The sequence below is a fragment of the Armigeres subalbatus genome, chromosome 2 (genome assembly GCF_024139115.2).
Source record: "Armigeres subalbatus isolate Guangzhou_Male chromosome 2, GZ_Asu_2, whole genome shotgun sequence".
Classification (NCBI taxonomy): domain Eukaryota; kingdom Metazoa; phylum Arthropoda; class Insecta; order Diptera; family Culicidae; genus Armigeres; species Armigeres subalbatus.
In genome coordinates this window covers 208718088-208737591 of record NC_085140.1, presented here as the reverse complement: position 1 = coordinate 208737591, position 19504 = coordinate 208718088, and the positions used below count along the sequence as shown (strand labels likewise).

At 38.0% G+C, this 19504-nt stretch overlaps 3 protein-coding genes across 5 annotated transcripts in view; 2 read left to right on the top strand and 1 right to left on the bottom strand.

Annotated features, from left to right (window-relative positions):
- The first annotated feature begins 5551 nt into the window (after positions 1–5551).
- Positions 5552–7424, top strand: LOC134211563 (uncharacterized). The gene is made up of 3 exons (XM_062688548.1): positions 5552–5821; positions 5896–6034; positions 6436–7424. Exons 1-3 carry the CDS (start codon positions 5706–5708, stop codon positions 6748–6750), a joined length of 570 nt encoding a protein of 189 aa, XP_062544532.1. The 5' UTR covers positions 5552–5705; the 3' UTR covers positions 6751–7424.
- Positions 7425–7813: 389 nt separating this feature from the next.
- On the bottom strand, positions 7814–9205 carry LOC134211562 (DNA repair protein RAD51 homolog 4-like). The gene has a single exon (XM_062688546.1). The coding sequence runs from the start codon at positions 9042–9044 to the stop codon at positions 8049–8051; it is 996 nt and encodes a 331-aa protein (XP_062544530.1). The 5' UTR covers positions 9045–9205; the 3' UTR covers positions 7814–8048.
- Positions 9206–13991: 4786 nt separating this feature from the next.
- Positions 13992–19504, top strand: part of LOC134211560 (helicase domino) — a 46257-nt gene continuing 40744 nt past the window's right edge. For 2 of the 3 annotated variants that reach the window (XM_062688545.1, XM_062688543.1), the window contains exons 1-2: positions 13992–14178; positions 14941–15733. In XM_062688545.1, the coding sequence (XP_062544529.1) occupies positions 14952–15733 (782 nt within the window). In that variant the 5' untranslated portion in view covers positions 13992–14178; positions 14941–14951. Of the gene's footprint in view, positions 14269–14940; positions 15734–19504 lie in introns of all 3 variants that reach the window. The other variant, XM_062688544.1, reaches the window with a different exon arrangement.

The window sequence follows — 19504 nt, the reverse complement described above, 5'->3', positions numbered from 1 at the left end:
TATACTAGACACTCATTTGGATACACATCGGTGGGGATCGTCTAATAAAGATATCGGAAACAATTCAAATTGAGCCCTACACTGAAAAAAAATCAGTTTCAACAGTTTCAAAAATTAAAACTCGATTTGCGAAAAAACGCTTTTTCTGATTTGTATGAAATTGTGTCTCAAGATAGGTGATTATGTTCCCTACCAACCGTCCATACATCGCAAGCTGGGCACTTTGAAGGAAAAAAAGTTTTTCTAACAAAAACTTTTTCTTGTCGAAATTATTTTCAGTGTATTTTTATCCGTTGCGATTAGTTACGACCTAAATATTGTACTCTGCTTGACTGTACAGGAATATTTAAATATATGTATGTATATGTTAAATCCACTGGCACTCCTTGACACTGAGAAAAAAAATCAATTCCGACAAGAAAAAATTTTTGTTAGAAAAACTTGTTTCCCTTAAAAGTGTCAAGCTTGTGATGTATGGACGGTTGGTAGGGAACATAATCACCTATCTTGAGACACAATTTCATACAAATCAAAAAAGCGTTTTTTCGCAAATCGAGTTTTAATTTTTGAAACTGTTGAAACTGATTTTTTTTCAGTGTAGGGCTCAATTTGAATTGTTTCCGATATCTTTATTAGAAACTTTGACTGATTTTGCGATAGTCACCCATACAACATTTTTTTGTAGGATGGGTCGTTTTTTAATTGTATCCATTTGAAAAAATCAATAAAAAAAATTTGGCCTTTTTCAAAAGATAGTCTGGATCAAATTTGGAAAAACTATGTATGTACTTTTCTTTTAATAGCACCTCTTAGGCTGTGAACCATTCCACCGATTCGTTTAACTTTTAGTTAAAATTTGACATTCCGATGGTTATTTTCTCATCGTGGTTAAAATTTTACTCCGAAGCCGACCCATTTGAGTTTTGACAGATTGATAGTTATTTGGAACGAAATGGATTTGGCGCCAATTTTCTCGCGAACAAAGTTTAACTATCGAACTGTCAAATCTAACCATGCTCCGGAGCAGGGTTATTTTTAACCACGGCGAAATAACCATCGAACTGTCAAATTTTAACTAAAAGTTAAACGAATCGGTGGAATGGTTCACAGCCTTAAAATATTGCACAAAAAGTCAATATAAACAATAAGAACACTTAAATGTTCCCAAAAATTCTATTTTGGCTTCATGCATTTTTATCACAGCAAAAATCCATTAATTCCGCTAAGTGGATTATTCCATTGCTGTCGAGCGTTGATTTCGAACCAAACACCGCATAGGTCAAGTGATCATCACGATAGTCAAGATGACATGGATATGACAACCACAACATCAGGAAAGTTTTCCTATCATTCATGCTGGTGATCACAGGCAGAAGAAGTGAAGACATGGTGAGTGACCAAGCGCTAGTTGCTAAAATGTCACTTTCATGGTGATCGTTACACCAAGCATGTGAGATCCACATTGAGCATCACAATTGAGTACTTGACACATGACCTGGATTTTGTTATTGTCACGCTTTGCGTGACTTGTACGGTGACACTTTGCAGCACTGCGGTTAACTATACGGAAATAACCAAGGACCTGATATGGCGGCCAGCGGTGTGCAGAGAAAACAATCAGGAAGCACAAGAAAGCCTAGGATGGGAGGAGTTCATGGATATACTGAAAAAGAAGAAGGAACATTCGGCGCCCGGTGCGGATAATATATCGTATAAAATGCTTAAAAACCTACGGATAGACATACTCAGCGAAGTATGTAATCAGCTCAACACCGTTTGGAGAACGAAAAAGATACCCGAAAAATAGAGGACAAGCAAATTGGTATTAATCCAAAAACCAAATAAAGACCCAGACGACATAGACTCAAAACGAGGAATCGCCCTGATGAACGTGTTCCTAAAAATAATTAATACGTTTGTTAAAGACCGGCTATACAACTGGATAGAAAACAACAACCTGCTTCCCACGCGGTCATTTGGTTTCCGAAAAGGACACTCAGCGATTAGTGATGTCAACTACTTAATAAATACGATAAAGGAAGCGAAAGGAAACAAACAGAATTGCATAGTGATATTTTTGGACATAAGCAAAGCATTCGACCAAGTAGACGGGCAAAAGCTGCTAGACGTTATAGGACAAGCAAGAGGATTGCAGAAGATGGATATTCGAGTACCTGAAAAGAAGACGAATCGTTATCACGGCTGAAGAAAAGTTAGTTGAAGCAACCGTTAACAGAGGTGTGCCGCAGGGCTGCCCCTTATCACCACTACTGTTTAACCTGTACACGGCAGACTTGCACCAGATAGAAGAGGAGGGGGTAATACTTAACCAATACGCCGACGACTTCACAATCGCAGTATTAGGAGAAGGGTTTGAAGTTATAGGCAAGGCAAACCGATTTCTACAAAAGCTAGCAACCAAAATGGAAGAAAAGGGGTTGATGATAAACTCAAGAAAATGCGCGGTAATCAACTTCAGCAAGATCCCAGATGACCGAATCAAACTAACAGTGAAGGGAGAACACATCGAACTACAAAATACGCACAAACACTTGGGATACACCATAGACAGAAGTTTAACACATAGGAAACACATAGAAGACATAAGAACCAATGCGACGAAAAGTATAAATATGTTGAAAATGCTTGCCAACAAAACAAGTCCATCGGACCCAGAAACGCTCATAAAAATCGGAAATGCAGTAGTCAGATCAAAGCTAGAATACGGAGCACAAATATTCGGAAATGCGGCGCAGACCCATAGGAAGAAATTAGAAACAACACTGAACGCATACGTCAGAGTAGCAATGAGGTACATAAGGAGCACACCCGTTAATGTGATGTTGGCGGACAGCGGACTGTCCCCAATGGCAAACAGCGTGAAGTGGCTAACCCTGAAGGATGTCATCAAAACGCTACAAAGTAGAAACCCGAACAAAAGTTTTCTGGAGAAGGCAATACAGGAAAAGAAAAGCAACGGAACATATATTACACAACTAATAGTAGAACACGAGGACATCATAGCACAACTAGCAAACAGAACAGAGCAATGCACGACAAAAACGACAACCTGGAAACGAAAAAAGGACGCAGTACTCGATTCAATTCCGGGCATAAATGACAAGAAGACGGACGTCAACCAGCACAAATGGCAGCAGGCAGTAAGAGAGTTGATGAACACGAGATACTGTAATTCGAAAAAGATCTACACAGACGCAGCGAAGAATAAAGAAGGAACAGCAATTGCAGTGCTAGACACGGAAAAAGCAGAACACTTGACAGAGAAAATCAACCCAAATACAAGCATAACCAACGCAGAACTGATAGCAATAAGAGAAGCAGTAAAAATATGCAGAAGGAATAACTACAAAAACACCGTAATAGTCACAGACTCCAGAAGTGCATGCAAAATGCTGCAAGCTAAGAAGTACACAGAAACGAATCACATAGTCAGAGAGATCAGCAACGACATAGTCCAGGCAGAAAACACGAAGCAACAGATTTTTGTACAATGGGTACCTAGCCACGTAGGAATACGCTGGAATGAGGCAGTAGACCAACTAGCAGTGAAAGCAACAGAAGGACAACAAACCAACTTTGAAAAACTGACGATGGAAGACACGATAAGATTAGCAGAATACACTATTTGGAAGGAGTGGAGTGAACAGTACACACTGATATCGGAGACAAAAGGAAAACTACATTTTGAATTTGCGAAGGTACCGGGACGAAAAATCTGGTTCAAAAACATGGCACTAACAACCGACGAGAAGATAACATTGAATAGAATTCGTTCAAACCACTGTATGACAAAGGACAGAAAAGGAAGCTGGGGATGGATTGCAGACACCAACTGTGACCTATGCCAAGAAGAAGAAACGTTAGACCATATCCTGTACCATTGCATCAAGTGGGCTGTCATCAGGCCACAATATAGCATACTGGAATCATACAAACCGTTAGCCGATATACTCAAAGACGGAAAAGAAGCAGAACTCAAAGCAATAACAGAATTCCTAAAGAAAACCAAAACGGAAATATAACGGCTTTCCGGACGACCACAGAAATAAAAACCGGCAAAACCAAGAAGCAACCAAGCAAACACAGAACAGATAGCAGCGGCAAGATGGACCAACACTGGTCTTAGCCAGACAAACAAGCAAAAAAAAAAAAAGATAGAAAAGGAATAAAAAAAGGCAACACGGGTCTGAGGGTCTGTCTCAATAGACGAATCCAAGTAAAAATAAGAAGAAGACACACGACGGTGTTAACTTTGACAGATCCTACAGCTCAGCATAGGGAGATCATTTTAAAATGCTTATAATAAATTCTAGACAAATTGTAATTAAAATCTGATTGATGTACGGTACGGAAAAAGTTCCGAATTACATATCTGGAAGCTTATCTCAATTTTTTGATTTTTTTCCAAAAACGTACCTATCATACAGTTCGGAACTTTTTCCGTATCATACTTCAATTAGATTTTAATTACATTTTGTCTAGAATTTATTATAAGCATTTTAAAATGATCTCCCTATGCTGAGCTGTAGGATCTGTCAAAGTTAACACCGTCGTGTGACTTCTTCTTATTTTTACTTGGATTCGTCTATTGGATAATTAAAATAGATTAAGGGTCTGTCTCATTTGGAGAATTAAACTTAAAAGTGACAGTTCAAAAATTAAAAAATCACCCCGTTATAAGAATGGCTGGTGCTACCCAGCAATTCCAATAGGACATCGATGGCAAATGATTCGATATCTGTCAAAAGTAATCTTGCTCTGCGAGCAGGGTTATTCGATAATTATTGAAATGTCACTTTTAAGTTTAATTTCAGTTTAATTTTCCAATTGAGACAGACCCTAAAATGAAATTAAACTTAAAAGTGACATTTCAATAATTCTCGGGTACTTATTCAAAAGGACGTATGTGATTTTGTAAACAAAGATTCAAACGTCGATTTGTCCAATCTGATGGCACTCCCACGCAAACCAACATCGCCAACAGGTAGCCGAAGGCTTCCCCTTCCTGTCTGTGGTGATGGTTTGCGTGGGAGTGCCTTCAGATTGGACAAATCGACGTTTGAATCTTTGTTTACAAAATCACATACGTCCTTTTGAATAAGTACCCGAGAATTATCAAATAACCCTGCTCGCAGAGCAAGATTACTTTTGACAGATATAGAATCATTTTCCATCGATGTCCTATTGGAATTGCTGGGTAGCACCAGCCATTCTTATAACGGGGTGATTTTTTAATTTTCGAATTGTCACTTTTAAGTTTAATTGAGATTCTCACGTCCGAATGTGTGAGTGGCGATAAAAGGAAAACAAACACTCCTAGATGATGCTACTCAGCAAAGTTTGGGTAAAAATGAGTATATTTCCATATATTTTTTGACTCCTTCGCAACCATCGTGATGACTCGATCAATTTTGAGGTTATGAGCAGAAGGAAAACAAACATGTTTTTACACAAGCCGAATTGCACATCAGTGTGCGAGCGTTAAACGTCACTCATCTCTATTCTCCAAAGTCCAAATGAGACAGACCCTGAGTATTTATATGTTTGTAAACAGAACAGTCGCTCGAAACATTGTCACCCATTTTTTTTTTGTTTCAAGCTGTTTTAAGGGCTTTAACTTACCGCAAGTCATTTAAAACCGTGTTTTATAGTGAAAATAGTGAAACCAAAATCAATAACGAAGCATGTTTTCTTTGGTAGCAGACTATGGAAATAGTGACGACGAGGGTTCGTCAAGCGAATCCAGTAATGACGAAGCATCCGATTGTGACACCATTGCAGCGAACAACACAACACAAAGGTGAAGCGAGCACGACGAGAATGATTACGATTACGTTAGGAAGATTCTATTTCTTCTATTTACTTTGTCCACAGTTCCGCTCCACCAGCTCTTCCCAGTGCAAGCTTGATGTTAGCTAACGAGAAAAAGTCTATTCCCGGAGGTGTCTTCAGCAATCCTTTCAAAGAAGCGGAGGATGCCAAAATGGCAAGTCTGGAAAAGCACGTCAAAATGGTAATGTAGTTCATGAAGGTTTGATAATGTGACTTGAAATTCTTTGGTATTTGCTAGGGTTGTAGCTCTTTGTAATTTTGGCGTAAATGTTTAGGATCAGGGTTTGAATTCAAAGGAGAATGAGAAAATTTCTCACTTATCATGTATGTATACACAGTTGATTAATCACTAACAAAAGCTATGAAACAATCAATTTTCTTGACCTGAACAATGTTTGTTTAATGAATTAAATGAAGATTTCAAGATACAAGGCACGAAGATTTTCCTATTTCAATATATTTTTGAATGTTTCCTTTTCCGTGAGAATTTAGAACTGCAACCCTTTATTAGCTCATATTACCGAAACCGATGGCCCGATCGTATAGTTTATCACAAAATATAGCGCTCTTGAACGATTCTAGGTTGATCCGGAACATGAAATTAGTGAACAAAAGCGTAAAATCTGCTGGAGCTACCGGAAGGGTCGTTGCAGATTTGGAAGCAAGTGCAACTTTGCCCATGACTCCGATCTCATACTGAAGAAGGAAGTGCACGGCGCTAACGCGATAGAGGAAACAGAATCCATTCCAGATCCCGAGGTACAGCAGGAGACAGTTGCAATGGGACGCAAACAACAAGCCAACAAGAAGAAACGACCGGGTTTGAGTCGGGAATTGGTACCGCCCAAAAAGGTGTTGAAAATGTACCAACGAGATAAGTACAGTGGAAAGCAGTAAATTATTATCCAATCAACAACCGCAATTATGTATGACAATTCTTCTTCAAAGTTAACCCAGTATTAGGTTGTAAAAGGTCCTCAATCTACGTGTAGGTTCTTTCAGATGAAAATCGATCCATTTGGTTTTGATTGGGCAATTGAATTCAATTTAGGGAAATGACGGCTTTCTCAGGTTTTGTTCTATTATTGTCAGTGGGATTTTTGTTGACCAAATTTTATGAAATTCGGCCACAATATTCTATGATATGCAAAGAATGTTTAGGCCAAATTTGAGTATTATTGGTTATAGAAAACCCCCCTGCCTATAATGGAACAGAACCTGCCAAAGCCGTCATTTCCCCTACTAGACAAAAGTTGAACAAAATCAATTTCAATTAAAGTTGGGTTGAATGGAATTTTTTACACGATCAAGTGAACGGACCAATTCACTGTTTTAACACGAAATGAACATAAAATATAAGGCACGGTTAATAAATATTATATTATTTTATTTTGGTAATCGATAAGAGATTTCTATCTGAGAACTGGTGTATATGGTTTAGTAACAGACCCTGCTAAGTAAAAAATAATTCCAAACGCAAACAGACACGAGTTTTGGTGTGATCCACACTTGCAACGATTTGAGCAGTAACAGAACCTACATGCATAGTACAAATAAACAAGTTAAACCTATTTTAAATGTTTTCAGATCTATTTACATCACATGCCCATGGTACGGTACTGCTTAGCATATATTGGACAAGTTAATTACCAACTTAGTTAGTACTGCCCAGGGGGGCTTAAAATGTCCTCTTCCTTTCAGAGAAGAACCAGTCAAGGGCTGAAATTCTCTTGAATAAGGAAAATAAAAAATGCCAACTTAGTTTAATTCAAATCTCCAATGTGTTCAAATCCTCTTCCAATTCCTTTTAGTTGAATGATGGTGTTTATGCGTTCATAGTAAATGCCATGCATCATAATTTCAAAGATTTTTCTACAAACATGGTTTCACGATGCGAGATTGCAGTCAACATTAATATAATGACAAGTGAGATTATCTTTGGAATGAGTATACATTTGTTGTTCAATTATGGAAAACCTATTCCAACTCGTCATTTATTTTTTATATTCTCATTTCAAACATATGCAAACCTCCTAAAAAAATATGCGGCTGAAATAAATGCGTCAACCTGGCTGCTTATTAGCGATTCGTATACGTAGGTACGTTTTTGGGTAATTAGCTTACCTGTTACGGTCTATGTTAGACCACTCAGACTATCCTTTTCCATAAAATTATAGTTTCTACAATTCAAATCCCTACACAACACCTTTATCGCTCAACACCACAACCTGTCGATCGCCTGATCGGAAATAGCTGCACTTCCAAATCGTCAGCATCCGCTCATGTCCAGTCTCGTTTCCCTCAATTTTACTCACCAGGATTCTCGTCGTAGGAGTTGCTTCCCAGAAGCGACCCAGCGCCGGATATTCATTGACATCCTTGTGGGGATTTGTCGATTTTCTCGTCGATCCGACGCCGGCGGCAAACGAGTCCGAACTAGTTATTTTAAGATTCACCAGCACTACCGATATTAAATTTTCCGAAGCCAACTTCCGCAGCAGACCAATCAACTGGGTCAGCATTCCGAAAGGGTGGCATCTGCTCTTGGTGTTCTGGTATTGATACCATAACGGAGGTAATGAATCTATTATTAGCACTTTGAAATTTTCTAATTCATCCACCCGGGCGAGAAGGTCTTCTATCAGACGTATCAAGTTTTCTGGGGAAAATATACGTTCAACCTTTATCCTAGCCATGGCTTCGTGAATCTCTTGCAAGGAGCACTTGTTTAGTTCCACGATCCGGTGAACTCTTTGTGCAGAAAAGTCGCATTTAGTGTCAACGTAGAAGACATCCAGTTTTTGTTTATGGGCAATATTTGCCGATATTGTTGTACAAATTTGTGTCTTACCAGAGGCTGAATCACCGAAAATCTCCATCACATGACCAGGCAACAATCCGCCCTCCAGGAGTAAATCAAGTCCTCTAATGCCCGTTTTGAGCGGTTCAACCAATTCTTCGAGATATCGGAAATATTCCACTACCTGAATGCTGTTTCCGGAAAACCTTGAAATTATATCTTTCTTGATAACACCGACATCTTCGTACGACAAGTTGGTGATCCGCATTAAACGATCATCTTCCGATTTGGAAAAGTCGTAAATTGTGCGGATCCGGTTCTTGGCAAGTAGCTTAATAACATATTCTGTTAGTATTGGATGTATATCGGTACACAACAATGTGGACGTCATTTTCACTAAAATTACTTAATTTATTATTACACTCCATTAAAATACACGTTACCAATAAATGATAAGACCAACTTTCAACGTGCAAGGTTTCGGGGATTAAACATCAAACTATCCGAACTTCGACGAGGACGACTGTGATGCGATCATCCGAAAATCGTCGTTTGTTGGTTTTGTTTTGTTTTCAAAAATCGCCAAGTTTGGAAATCAACAACGAAACTTGGCGTCGGGCATCATCGGAATTAAAGGGATGCCAGGTAATATAATATCTTCACAGTCGAGATAAAATGTCTTCAAATGTCTTCAATAAAATTTATAAATATATTTATTTAATATCAAAATCATGACGAGGAAATACTAATGGAACTTCCGGAAGAGTTGCAGCGGAAATCCCTGTAGAAACTTCAGGATGAAATCTGGAAAGAAGTATATCGAATTTCCTTTGAATTTTCTTTAATGAGTCTTAATGATCGAGTTAATGATAGTGGATTTGTTTATGAAATTTCTCCGAATTTATTTTTAGAAGACTTTCCTGTAGAATAGAAATTACCAGGGGGGGGGGGGGTAAGCCTGTCATCCACGAACAAATCAAGCCTACCTAAGATGTATTATCCGGGCCTCGCCGCTTGGGAAAGGCGGGCCACACTGGGCCACCCCGCTTGGCAAGTGTAACATTTTTCTAACTGGAATCTTGTAGGATATTGGTTAACCTACACTACTGCTGACTAACGAAAAAAATGTGGGATTGTTTATTTACATTTGCTTCATACTACATGCAGAGGAGGCGCGATGCACCGCATATTACCCCCCTGGAAATTACCTTCTAAATTCTGAAAAATTTCTATTCAACACCAGAACAATTTCAATTTGTTGTTGATATTCGTAACATTAGCGGTTGTTCCGCAAAATTAGAAGTTTCTCTGTTCTCGCAATAAAATGCACGGGGATCAAATTCCGGCGGAAAATTTTCCCGAGGTGCAAGGCAGCCTTTAAGGTAGCCTCTGGTAGCCTCACACCTCGGGAATTTGGTTCGCGGAATTTCCTTAACTCTGGCATTCCCGTTATGCTTCCCGGTACAGTTTTTTCGGATATTGCGCATAAATCCCAAAATTCCCAAGTAACCGTAAGCATTATTCCACTGCATACTAATGGCCTTATATTGACATTTGAGCTGCATAAAAGCTTGATAATAGCAATCATGAAGCGTACATGTCTTATACTAGCATCTCTAATGCACTGTAGCACAGACAAATTTGGCATCAATATTAGCATTACCACATGAGAAGCATTACCCAGAAAACAATTTGTGAGATGTTAGATGCTGGTTAGGTAGGTTAGATATGCTCTTAAAAAAAACATAACCACACTCAACTAAGAAAACTAGTGATAATCATGCGAATATCTTATGTTTTTTTGCTATAAGAATTACTTATAAAATTCATCCGATTTTCTTATGAACTGTGTGCTATCAGACTGAGAATGATATTCATAAGTTTGTCTTATGAAACTTATGAGCCCATAGAGGAATTCATAAGGGAATCTTATAAAAATCAATAATTCTTGAATATGACAATCATCATATTTTCAACACGGTTTTCATATATGTTGTTGTCTCCAAGGTTGTCTCTCACAAGATCAAAGGAAAAGAAAATACAAAAATAATCACTCAAGAAATCTAAAATGTTTCAAAATCACATAAATATATGACAAAATGCCTTCAAAGTATCATAAAACTTGTTTAAAAAATATAGCGATTTTTTTCGAAATTTGATGTATCCCTACGGCGAGATTTGCATCCCCAGGACACTAAAATCATCAAAATTTCAATTTTGTCAAAAATTCCCCTTGTCACTTAGGACATCCAATTATTGCACTACGGCATCAAATATCGAAGTTTCATGCATCTGAAGGACATTTGGGACCAAAAACAAAAATTCGTGTTTTTTCGAAATTTGATGTATCCCTATACGGGGAGATTTGCATCCCCAAGGACAGTAAAATCATCAAAATTTCAATTTTTTCAAAAATTCCCCTTGTCACTTAGGACATCCAATTATTGCACTACGGCATCAAATATCGAAGTTTCGCGTTCCATTCTCCTACTTTGTATATTTCTGTATACTTCTCATGTTCTAGCAATCGCCATAATTGGAAATGGATTCTTATACCGTTACCATCTTCTAAATAATACCTTGAACTATTCTAGCATTCTGTTAGTGTTGGAAATCAACGAAACGATGGGACAAAGAATTGGATCTATGATGTTGGCAACCTGCCATAGAACCTAACCTCCAAATTCCAATAAAAATTCCGCATAAACTTGTGTGCAAGTGCAGAGGTTCTCTCGGCTTGCAATGGGCGAGTAACTGTATCATCATTTCCTTCCCATCCATTTAATCAAAATTTTAAAGATTTGCTGATGTGAAAATTCCTTAAACTTTCTAAATCATTTCCTGTGCATCTTTGCATGGTAAAGATTTAAAGCAATGTTTAGCTGAACCTACAAAGAAATCAAAATGACATCCCGAAGAAGAATGAATTCCCGATGAAATTTTGAAATGATTTCTAGTTCAAATTCAAAAACCCAGATTAATCCACCTAGCGGTGATAGTGCCTTTCTCGTTTCTTGCGAGGGAGTAATTTCTTCGCACTTTTGGTATGAAAAAAAGTATTTTGACCATAACTTCTGAGCCAATAGTCCGATCCGGCCAATTTTTAATAGGAAACAATGGGACATGATTCTGCGTCGAATGTTGCGAGCAAATCGGCCGAGAGTAAGTCAAGCCAAAATTTTCAAAACGACTTATCTGCTTTTGTAAACAAAGATTCGAACGTCGATTAGACGAATCTGATAACACTCCCACGCAAACAAACACTACCAACGCGGAATCCAAGTCCAAGTCATCAATTTAATAATCAACATTAATTAGCATTAGCATTAGCATTGAGCAATTCGCACAAATTCGTAGGTGGTACAAGCCTGGATTATTGTATGAGAGTAGCATCACTTTCATCCGTTACCACAGATATTGATTTGGGACTAATCACTATCTCTTAGATGGAAGCAATGCACTCTCCAATAGTCCAGATCTGTCCTGGCCACGTCCTTGCGAATGCTGGGGAAGGGGTAGGATGGTTAGTCGGACACCTACTTAAGAAAGATGCAGAGAACTCTACGACCTCTCATAGGTGCCACGGGAGGTTTTGGAATTGCTAGTGTGGAAGGTTATAACAGTAGGAATCGTGTTGGTAGAACGTGAAACACAGAAAGAACTATGATAGAAATACAAAGTAGGAAAGGGACGAGCCTGGAATTGAACCCACGACCTCCTGCTTATAAGGCAGAAGCGGTAGCCACTAGACCACCGAGCTCGTCATCAATTTAATAATCAACATTAATACCGATAAAATAAACCAACAATTTTTACCATGCAACAAGTGATTTGACGTTTGCGGAACAGCTTTCCGACAGTCGACCGTCGGACCCCGGTTCGAATTTTTCAATCTTCTCGCAATATCATCTTTTTGCTTCTTCATCTTCATGCAACCACAGATAACAGACATCCAGGCTAGAACAAATTTTACTCAAAAAGCTGTGTAAATCAAAGTATTTTAGAATACGGACTGTGGCAATACGTCGTTTGGTGGCGCTAGGTGTCTTTCATGACGTCGTGCGTACTAGCTGTCACATTCCACCAAACAAACATTGCGCGCCAAAATGATACCAAGCTTGCCGCTTCTTCGAGCACATGCTAACTGTTGATGTTTATTTTTCATGTACTATGGAACCAATAAGGTTAAAAAACAAATTCAGCAAAACGTATTTTCGTACTTTCAAGCAATTTGATTGTATTACCAAGTAGAGTTTCTGCTATAGTCACTTCCCATATTGGTGAGACCGAAGAGAGACAATTATTCACTGCCGGAAACGCTAGTTAGATTTCTATACATAACCCGAATTGAAATACTAAAAGGGACATGAATGATATTATTTTTTTATTTCTTTATTATAGTGATTTTTTCGAAAGAATAAGAAGTTCATCACTTAAACATGAATGATAGAAGAGGTTGGCCGGCAAAGGGAACTCCTCAAGTTCCCTTTCAGCAATGTGTTGAACTTAATTTTAAAATTAAAAAAACACTTTAATAAAGGAAAGAAAAAAGAAAAAAAAATGAATGATAGAAAAATCATACATTAATATACTTGAGCACAAATTATGGCCTTTTCATCATTTTAGTGCTTCGCTACTGGCTGTGACGATGACTGTGGCTAATGGAAAGAATGGTAAAGATTCAAAAGAATTGAAAATGCAGGCAGAGGTGGTAGCTGCTGTTCACCAAACGAAACATCTCAGGGAACATCCATAAATTACATAACGCTTAGAGGAGTGAGGGGACTGCCTGAGGTGTGAAAATCAGTACCAAAATTCTACATAATTTATACAAAAAGTGTAACTGTGGAGAGGAGGGATCATACATGATCGTTCAGGTGTAACGTAATTAATGGATGGATGGACAAAACAAACCATGTGCTCCTTGATGGCAGAGAAATCGCGTGCGTTAGTGTGAGAAAGAAACATCATATATGGAATTGAAACCAGAGTGAGGAGGAGGATCTGTTGTTTATGTCCATGGTGGGTGGTGGCGCCTAAAATTTTGACAGCTTCTTGATAAGAGAAATTATGCGATGCCAGCGCCTCCACGAGATTGCCACTTGTGTTGCATTTCAAAACGTCTGTTAAAAACCTTACACACGATTGAGAACGGACTTGTATGTCTGTTCTCTGTGATGCAACGATGCAACGTTTAATCGCCAATACCCGTCATTTCAAATTTCACGGACCATCCTGTTGATGTTGAAACTAGGCGTCTATCGGCGGAAATTACACTCATTTCGGTTGGTAGCCATTATCTGAAAGTGGGGCACGTTCGCCGCTCCTACAAACTTATCATTCTCTTTTCCGGCAGTAACCGAGTAGGAAGCATTTTTGTCGTTCGTGTCGAAAAATAGTGAATTAGTGCCGAAAATCTTGCTGATTTTCCATTTCGGAACGTTTAGACCGAGTGCATTTCGACTGCAAGTGTGGAATGAATGTTTCTAGTTCCGAGCTACGGTCAAATTCGCTGGCCAGCTGAGGTAATTTTGAGTTTTTTCTCTGGGCGAGTCCACAGCAGCTACGGATTGCTTGTGTTGCGATTTTCAAGATGGCGGCGGCTGCTCTGTACGGTGGGTCTGGCGTTCAAGTTGGCGACCGAAATTAGTTTCGAAGCTGTCAAAATTTAAATTTGTTGTAAAATAAAAAAAAAATTAGCTTAATGTTTGTAAAAGTATAATTTCAATTTTGTGATTTGAATGCATTCTCCCGTCGGCCAAGTAATTCTTTTGTTAGTGATATAAAGCAGGTCAAGAGAAAATTCTTGTGTAATTCAGTAAAAGTAGAACTTTATTGCAAGGAATCAGGTATCCAATATTAAAAAAATAAACTCATTTTTTTCAGTTCATCAGCAGAATAATTGAAAAATAGTTAAAAATTGAAATGCGATCATTTAATTTGATGGTAGATAATATTTTTATGTTTATCCAAATGTAATTATATTTCAAGACATTTGCTTCCTTGACCGGATATAAAATATGTATATACTAACTAGTTACCGTTAAAAATAAACAATTACAATTTGTATTGTATTTTATACATTTATGCAGCAGTCGCCAAATTCATGTTTTATAATGATGAAAACATTGTACAATTCTAAAATGAATATTTTGTTCCTCTATTCTTGAGCAGCAGAGTATCTCCAGATTACAATCGAGGCATTTGTCTGATTTATTTCGAATAATGTTGAAAGTTTCTCTTTGCTTTGTCAAGCACCTCTGACGATGGTCCTTTTTCCATTCTAGATGATTAAAAAATGAATGAAGGTGATTCAGCGGGAGGGCAAAGAGGTCGTAACCTAGCCCTTCCTGCTGGGACTGACCGCATAATATCAAGCATAAGTAGTGCAGGCCAGTTGCCCGTACTAGGGCCTGAGGTTGCCGCATCACCAATGTCCCGTTCGCCTGCCGACGAAAGACAGCACAACTTTCAGCAGATTCAACAGCAAATGCAGAGCACTTCCCCTGTGTCAGGACATTTGGGCAAGCCTCTCATTCAACAGCAGCAGCAACAGTTCACAAACAATACGGTCAGTTTAATTCCAGCCGGCACTGTTATCGGTGCTGGTGGGGCTTTGAACTTCAAACAGCAGCAGCAATTCTTAGTGACATCAACGAACAGTGCTTCTAACGTTTTACTAAGTAGTGTCAGCAATACTGGTAATGAAACAAACAATTCTGTCGTTATCGGCGCACAATTGGCTAGCAGTGGAATCATAGGAAGTGGAAATAACAATAACGCAACAAGTGCAAGTGGATTAATATCAGCCAATCAAGTTCATCAAGTCGGTGGTATAAACTCTGGTGGGGGTAATACGTTCGTTCACCAACAAGCGCCAAGTGTTTTAGTGCCAGCGTTAGCGAGTGCAGGCCCAGTAGTAGGGCCTATCGGGTCTTCGGTTCCCGTTTCGCCTACTGCCCGGAAGAGACTGAAGCTAGAACCAATTCCTGTTGTGTTCGAGGTGGAACATGATATTTCTGCTCTCAAGAAACTAATTTTGGAGCACAAGTATATGAGATTAAGGAGCATTAAGGAAAAGTAAGTATATTTTGTAATGTTGGTAAAAATATGTTAATGCAATACGTACTATGCGGTATATTAAAATCATTTTAAAAGAACTTGACGCTAGAATATCTAAATAAACCATATAAAGTGAACGGCCTGAAAACCAAAGCAACACTCCGCATGGTAGTTAAGGGCGCCAAACAAAGGACTTCAAAACCACAATGGTGCAAATGGTTCATGAGACGTTCACTCAAAATAGTAATGAACGTGTTTCTTAAGAGATATAAAAAACGGAGTTTTACCTAGCATGAAGAACCATTAACAAAGGAATCGTTTATGCTAGAAAATCAAAAATCATGGTTTTGGTTTATAAGCCGTAATCATATGTTACGCGAGATCTGTAGAATATCGCATGATATTTCGTATATCCAAAACGTTCAAACAATTAGCATCAGAATTTTAATTCCTATTCCTATCGAATAGTTACAAAGTCGGATCTCATTTGAACTGTTTGTTTGAGAAACTGCATATGTAACATTTTTGCCAAAATGAGATTTTCTGAATCCTCGTCCAAAAATACATATTCTGGCAAAAATTACGAAAAAAATTTTTTTGTTCTGGAATGTATGAAAAAAATTTAGTTTGTTTGAGAAACTACATATGTCCACGTACTTTGAAGAGCAATTGTGGAGTACTGCTTACATTTTTTGCACTGAAAGTGCCCCAGGGTGTTGAGTTTTGACAAAAACTATTGATCTGTATCGGAGAAATCGAAAGAATCGATGCAAATTTGTTCAAAAATAGTTTTTTGTTGTTTTCTCGAAATAGTGTAAAATGGACTTATGCAGTTTCTCAAACAAATGATTCATTTGTAGGCCCTTTTTAAATATCAAACAGGAACAATTTCGCTTAACTTTTCAAAAGGACCTAAGTAACATTTTAGGAAAAAACGAGTTAAGTGTTGCAAATAATAACTTTCATACTAATCTACATGCTACATGAACACTCGTGCTTATGTTATATCTAAGGCCAGATAAAATTAAAATACAAAGAAATGACCGATGTACAAAATTAATAAAATCAAATTTGATTGTTACTTTGGATATTCGATCCATAGAGCATACAAAACGTCCAATGTAACAATAAAATCCAAATGAAACAAAATTGTACATAGGGGAACTGTCTCGATCTCCATCTCACTGAACATAATATTCATCTCATCGCAAAACAACGAAATATAGCACCAATTTTGTCGCTTCTTTTTGTCAACATGCGTGCTTACTGCTGAAAAAATCACAAAAATAAGAAACGAATCAAACTGGTTTTCAATGTTTTGCTTTTGATGGGATGAATATCGGAGCCATGAGATGAATTCCAGAAGCAGTTCCTCTAGGTCTTTTCAATAATGTTCAGAAATACAGTTCACCGATTCTTAAGAGTCATGAATATCTCGCTTTACTTTTCAAAAAGGACCTAAGCAACATTTTTTACATGAATTTATTTGAATAGCGCAATCTACAGAACAACATGAAAGCTTTGCAGTACTCAAATTAATTCATGAAAAAAATGTTATTTAGGTCCTTTTGAAAAGTTAAGCGAGAATTCTAAGCGGATGTGAAAGAGGAATATATCGATTCCGATAAACCAAAAAAGTGCAAATCACATTTACCAATAAATATTTTGTCATAAAGTCTAGTCATGATAATTTGGTAGCTATAACAAGTATTTCGCTTTGGACTTCAAACTTTTAACAATTCAAGCATAATTTTTCATAACGACGTATGTAACAATTATGAGGATTCGAGAAATCCTTTGCAGAAAGTTGACAAAACTTTTTCTAAAACTGTTTTAAAACTAAATCTTTTTTCAATACTTTTTTCCGCTGGCATGCATCATTACATGACACGTAATAAGCGTGCTTCACAGCAAAGCTCAGTTCATTCAAATTTACTGTGAAAAACGATAAAATTATACATACACCGGTATGCTACACGTACGTCGGTGTACATTGGTCGGTTTTCCATAGTGCACGATTGACGCAACTGCAGTTTTGTTTTGCTTTTTTTGTTACATATGTCGCTCTCAGTTCCCATATGTTAAAGCGGCGTATGTAACAGTGAGACTTCAAAAATAGAATTTTTTACATACGTCGATTCGCAAAAAGATCGAATTAAATAATTTTAAGATCTGAAATCAGTAAAATCGATGCGTATTATATAAAGCCGCGTGTGATTGTCACGTTGTATTAAAAACCCCGTTTTGTTTACTTTTGTTACATACGTCGTTATGAAAAATTATGCTTGAATTTGATTAGTATATAACTGGTTTACCCCGGCCCAAAAAGACAATTATTAACTTTGGAGAATTTTACCGGAAGCGGTTAAAGAACTAAATCATTTTTCATCAGACTCCTGTATGAAGGGTCAAAAATGGGTGGGGTGGTACCATAAGCAGAGACACTTATGCGAATCCACGGGATGCGGGATGAATAGAGAATCTCCTTCCTTCCTCCTGAAAGTTCGTACATACAATATTATAATCTAGCCCTCGTTTCCCAGATTGACCCAATAGATGGGGAGAATAGCCCGCCCTTTATCCACGAGATGTTTACAATAGGAAGTTGGCGATTCCACTCTTCCTGTCCAAATCACTTCAATCGGGTGCCCTGATGTTTTTTTGGTATATAATCATATAGTTTCAATATATAATTTGGTAAATAAATAATATAATGGAATTCTCTCACCAAGTTTCAATTCCATGTCCTGGCCGAGAAAGGACCTTTCTTCAACGCCAGCTGATTTTAGATTAATGCCTTCAGAGATCAAAAACCAATAGCTCTTCAAAAGATATTCTGGTTTAGATCGGGGAATATGCTTCATTCTGGTTCAAAGATCGAGAAATAGACCTCTTGATTCACAACGAACTGTGCTTACTTGATACTTGATGGGCTACAGCTCTTCGATGAACCTACGCCGAATGGAGTATCCTTCTCCACTGGACTCGATCTTGGGCCAATCGCTTCCAGTCGCCCTGAACATTGAGCGCCAGGTCCTCTTCAACTGCAAAAAGCCATCGTGTACGCGGCCTTCCACGAAGCCTGCGGCCTCTTCCGGGTTCTCTACTAAATATTATCTTCGCTTGACGTTCTTCCGGCATACTAACAACGTGACCAGCCCACCGTAGTCTGCCGTATTGAATAAGCTTAATAATATCCAGCCCTTTATACACCTGGTACAATTCGTGATTCATGCTACGCCGCCAGATACCGTTCTCCTGTTTACCGCCGAGTACCTTACGCTTAAACACTCCGAAAGCTCTCCGATCAGCCTCCTTTAACGTCCATGTTTCATGGCCGTATAAAGCCACCAGAAGAATCTGTGCTATGGTATGCCAAATAGCCTTAAAATAATTGACTATTTTTCTTTATTATGCCAAACGGTCGTTATGCCAAATGGCCCCTGGCTATTCAACTCGTTATGCCAAATGGCATTTTTACTCTAAAAAACCTTCATGTCATATTTACCTGAAAACAAATATGGTTCTCATCCACCATACTTTTCACGTATGAGTGTCCTGAATGGCATGTAACCTTAACAAAATTTGTCTTCGTTGATTTACGTGATTTATCAGGTGAATCTGACTGGATTTTTCAGTACTAATGACGTGAAGCTTAAAAATAGTACATGTTTGATCAGGTGAACCTAACGTGGTTTCTACGTACTGGTTTCGTGAACTTTTAGTGAAAGCTCCATGACATTAGGTAACTACTACATGGTTTGGAATATATTCCTTTTTTTTTTTGTT

Excerpts from the sequence above, each read along its gene's own strand:
- LOC134211563 (XM_062688548.1), top strand. The coding sequence starts at position 5,706 with ATGTTTTCTTTGGTAGCAGACTATGGAAATAGTGACGACGAGGGTTCG. Across the intron at positions 5,822-5,895 it reads GCGAACAACACAACACAAAG|TTCCGCTCCACCAGCTCTTC; the intron begins GTGAAGCGAGCA and ends CTTTGTCCACAG. Across the intron at positions 6,035-6,435 it reads TGGAAAAGCACGTCAAAATG|GTTGATCCGGAACATGAAAT; the intron begins GTAATGTAGTTC and ends GAACGATTCTAG.
- LOC134211562 (XM_062688546.1), bottom strand. The coding sequence starts at position 9,044 with ATGACGTCCACATTGTTGTGTACCGATATACATCCAATACTAACAGAA.